This window comes from Cucurbita moschata, unplaced genomic scaffold (assembly GCF_002738365.1).
Source record: "Cucurbita moschata cultivar Rifu unplaced genomic scaffold, Cmos_1.0 Cmo_Scf00005, whole genome shotgun sequence".
Classification (NCBI taxonomy): Eukaryota; Viridiplantae; Streptophyta; class Magnoliopsida; order Cucurbitales; family Cucurbitaceae; genus Cucurbita; species Cucurbita moschata.
This window is the reverse complement of record NW_019268521.1, coordinates 1,420,859-1,425,170: the sequence shown is the minus strand read 5'-3', so window position 1 is coordinate 1,425,170 and position 4,312 is coordinate 1,420,859. Positions and strand designations below refer to the sequence as shown.

The window sequence follows — 4,312 nt, the reverse complement described above, 5'->3', positions numbered from 1 at the left end:
TTTTTTTTTTTTTTTTTTTTTTTTTTTTTTTTTTTTTTTTTTTTTTTTTTAATGTTTATAAATATTTATTTTTATAAATGTAATTATAGATTTTTTTTAATATAATATTACAAATTTAGTCTCCGACCTTTTGAGATTTATATTTATTTACTTACTTAACTTTAAATAAATAAATATATATTCGGGAACTTTTAATTTAATAATTATTTTATTATAAATAAATTTGAACTTTAACCATTTTTTTTTATAACATTACAAGCTTAATCTTGTATTATTTTGTCACTAATAAATTTATAAAATTAATTTGCTCTTGAAATAAAAATAAAAATCAAATAAAATATTTTTTTTTTGTTAGATATAAAATTGAATTTTTGGTTTAATTTATCTTAAATTAAAAAAAATTAAAAATGGAAGGACTAGAAAAGTGAACAAAAATATCAAAATTCAAAAGTGGAAATTGTAATTTAACCAAATTATTTTTTAAAAATAATTTTTACAAGTATATTAATTTTTCTTTGAAAAATAATTCATCATTCTTTTATCAAATAATGAGATTTTATTGATTTATTATAATGGGTGGGCTTTTAAAATTGTAAAATAAATTACATGTGGTTAGCTCAATTATGCTGAATTAGAAGGGCTCGAGGGTTCCCCACAATTAGTAATGGCATAACCAAAAGAGAGGTAGGAGAAAGAAGGTTAGCACTGGTGCTCAATTCTACTGAATTAGAAGAGCTCGAGGGTTCCCCACAATTTGTAATAACATAACCAGAAGAGAGGTAGGAGAAAGAAGGCTACGCGCTGGAGCTCAATTCTACTGAATTAGAAAGGCTCGAGGGTACCCCACAATTAGTAATGGCATAACCAAAAGAGAGATAAGGAAAAAAAAAGGCTACGCGCTGATTAGTGCAACACATTTGTTTCGGGTACAAAGGCGACGAAGGGTGTCAACTCAACCACCCAACCCAATAGGTCAGGGGAGAGCCGATCATAGATTCGAATCCTGCCACCTTTCTTGTAGATCATCCTACGGTTACCGGGGATGATGGGAACAAGAAAGCATAAAGTAGGAAACGAGCACGACATGTTTTCAAAAACCAAATCAAATTCTAAAAATAAAAAAAAAAACGATAAACAAATAAAGTAATTTTAAAATTCTTTCTAAGATGAAGTTGCTAAATAAATAAAGTAATTGTTCATTATAACATTATAATGTTTGAGCTTTTGGTTTAACATAACATAAATATTGTTTGAATAGCAAGAAGCATATGAATGTTTGTGGATTAAATTGATAATTGAAAACTCTAAAACAGATAGATAATCCACAAAGAAATGGACTTCATCTTCAGATTATTACTCATCCAAAAAGAAACCCAGCAGCCTGTTCTTCATTTCCCTCAAATAGTTTCAGAGCTTGTATTACAGCCTCTCTTTGGAATCCCAATTCTACAAGCTTGGCTACTTTCGCTTCGAATTCCGGACCCTGTAATCACAATATCGAAAAACCTAAGTTCAGAGGTAAAAGTTTTGTTAAATTATAAATTTAGTCTATGAAACTTCGAACGTTTTGTCTATTTAGTCCCTTGGTTTAAACACGAGTCCCTGTTGCTAACAATGTGGACTAAATGAATGACATGACTGTCATAACACAGATATTACTTAATTTAGCCCAACAGAACAAACATGTGACAAGAAAGTAGAGTTATACATAAAATAAAGTGGCATAAGTCGGGGCGGGACGAGCAAGTAAGTGTATCTGAACCGTCTTTATTTTATCTAACTAGACTGCTTCTTTCTTTCTAGAACTTGTCTAGTACGTGCCAAATCAATCAGCTATTTTTCGAATAGGTATCTCATGTCATCGTTTAGTTAGCTAATGAGTGAAATCATACATAAAATCACAACTCAAATCTAGAAATATAAGTACACCTTTTTCAGGCTTAGGGAATAAACACACAACCATCATAATTTGAAGAAGAAATTTGCAATTAGACAAACTTTTACAACAAATTTACCTGAGCCTCTCCCCCAACATGTCCTGCTGTTAAGACAGAAAAAGCAAATAAAAATTAGATGTAAGATTCAGAAATGAACATATCTCTGGAGACTAAGAACATACAAAGCCTCACAAGTTTATAAAGTAAAGTAGCAGAGCCATGAACAATAGAAAGTGCAGATGTGGGAGAATAGTGCTTATATTATGATAGAATCTCCTTGGATATCCATAACCACAGAGAGATTTAACATCTTTTCGTTAAGAAACTAACAAAGATATCAAGACATCACAGAGTGTAGAGAAGTAAACTGCATTCACCTGTAGGCTGGCCAGCTCTTGCATTTCTGCTGTTATCTGATGGGGATGAAGCCACCTGGAAAACGCAAACGATAAAACGGGCGGTTCATAAAGACAGACAGATGTGAAAATTTATTCATCGAAGACGCGTTTGAACTCTTCTACGTCGGAACATGTTTGATTTATAATTTAGAGCTTCTTTTTCCTGAAAGTATTATCTCCTACTCCCTTCCAAATATTTCTAATAATTTTTTGTTATAGGAAATATTTATAAAATAATTGTTGTAATGTAATAATATAATCTTTTGAAAATGTTACAAGAATAGTTGTCATGATCATTGGTTGGGATGGCAACCCACAACCTTGTAGCCTAGAGTGGAGTTCGTCCTGGGAGAAGACTGGAAAGTGGAAAGTAGGTACTTTTGGGGTCTAGCAAAACCGACAGGCCCAAGTTCTGATTCTATAAATGTTCTCTTGTCTATGGAACTGGTTTGAAAGAATAAGGATACTATAAAATGTTCTGATTCTATAAATGTTCTCTTCTCTATGGAACAGGGTTGAAAGAATAAGGATACTTCCAACTTTTTTGGAAGATTTTTGGTACCTGGGAGAATACAGACACCCATTCTTACTAAGAAACGAAGGAAGGGGGGAAAGCGAGGAAGAAACAGATGTAGAAATAGAAATCATTTCCGAAACGAAGGGGACTAAACAGGAACAAGAGGGATCCACCGAAAAAGATACTTCTAAGGAAGATCCGGACAAAATCGATGAAACGGAAGAGATCCGAGTGAATAGAAAGGAAAAAACAAATGATGAATTCCACTTTAGTATCAACAAACTTCTAAATTATATTAAATATCATGACCAATCAACTCTATAATTATGATTTTTTTTTTTCAAATTAATGCCAACTAGGAACCCCTACCTGCATTCTGCACCCTAACTTCTTCTATCATACATAAAATATGCTAACTGGTGAATAGAGAGTTGCAACTCGTGATGACATAAATCTTTCCCCATCTTCATCATACAGAGTCGTACAAGAAACTTGAACATATCAGTTTGTTTTGATCTTTGGAAATCATGATTACTACAGTTTGGAAAGATATCATCCAGAAATCCAGGATTTAAAATTCTTTGAGATGTTAGTGAATGTACAGACACTGCAAACTTTTTTTCAAATTTTCTGGAAATGCACATATAAGAAATTTAGTAACAGAATGATGTTTAAGAACTCACTGGCGCTCCAGAGCTAGAGGCTTCCTTGGAGAGCCTTTCCTCGTCAAAAAGAGAAGGGGGAAGATCTTTCTCTGTACATGAATTTTAAACACGAGAGGACACTTCAGTATACTAAAAAATGTGCAGGTGGAGATGAAATTCGCAAATTAGAAATGCTAACCTTGCAAAAATGGTACAGCAACCTCTCCTCCACCAACTCTCAAAACATTCTCCTTCAAATCGATAATACACTGCAAGAAAATGGCTATGCTTTTCAAACAATACGAAGGAATGATATCCGTTCAATAACAATTGCAACCGTGAGTACGTCCAGTACAGCATAGAGTGTTACCTGGTGTTTCCGTAGCATATCCAGACCAAACAGGAAGTCCATATTTGGATGATCCAGTACCAGAAATGAGCAGGGGTAGAATATATTACCAATCTAATAAGAGAGACCGGTGAAGATTTTAGACAGGAGTAAGCAAATTAAAGTACTTCGCCAAGCACAAAAAAATTTATTGATGAAAAAAATGATAAAAAAGATTATGTAGCTTGGTTTACCAAGTTAAACAACAATGCATTACTGCACATAGGGCCTACTACAAACGAGAAAAGAATATACTAGCGTTCCATACCTTGATTGGAGCTACATGGATTCGACCTAAGATCTCTGATTGGCCTACTCCACGAGCAATGCCCTTGTAGCGTTGATCTAAAAGCCTTAACAATCTGATGATCACCCCCACCCACAAAAAAAAAAAAAAAAAAAAAAAAAAAAAAAAAAAAAAAAAAAAA

At 33.0% G+C, this 4,312-nt stretch overlaps 1 protein-coding gene across 2 annotated transcripts in view; it reads right to left on the bottom strand.

Annotated features, from left to right (window-relative positions):
* Positions 1–1,176: 1,176 nt before the first annotated feature.
* LOC111443594 (DNA damage-inducible protein 1) overlaps positions 1,177–4,312 on the bottom strand; it is an 11,839-nt gene continuing 8,703 nt past the window's right edge. Inside the window, exons 10-16 of one of the 2 annotated variants that reach the window (XM_023081483.1) lie at positions 4,153–4,246; positions 3,867–3,959; positions 3,696–3,765; positions 3,536–3,606; positions 2,315–2,369; positions 2,016–2,038; positions 1,177–1,483 (exon numbers count right to left, since the gene is read on the bottom strand). In XM_023081483.1, the coding sequence (XP_022937251.1) occupies positions 1,358–1,483; positions 2,016–2,038; positions 2,315–2,369; positions 3,536–3,606; positions 3,696–3,765; positions 3,867–3,959; positions 4,153–4,246 (532 nt within the window). In that variant the 3' untranslated portion in view covers positions 1,177–1,357. Of the gene's footprint in view, positions 1,484–2,015; positions 2,042–2,314; positions 2,370–3,535; positions 3,607–3,695; positions 3,766–3,866; positions 3,960–4,152; positions 4,247–4,312 lie in introns of both variants that reach the window. The other variant, XM_023081482.1, reaches the window with a different exon arrangement.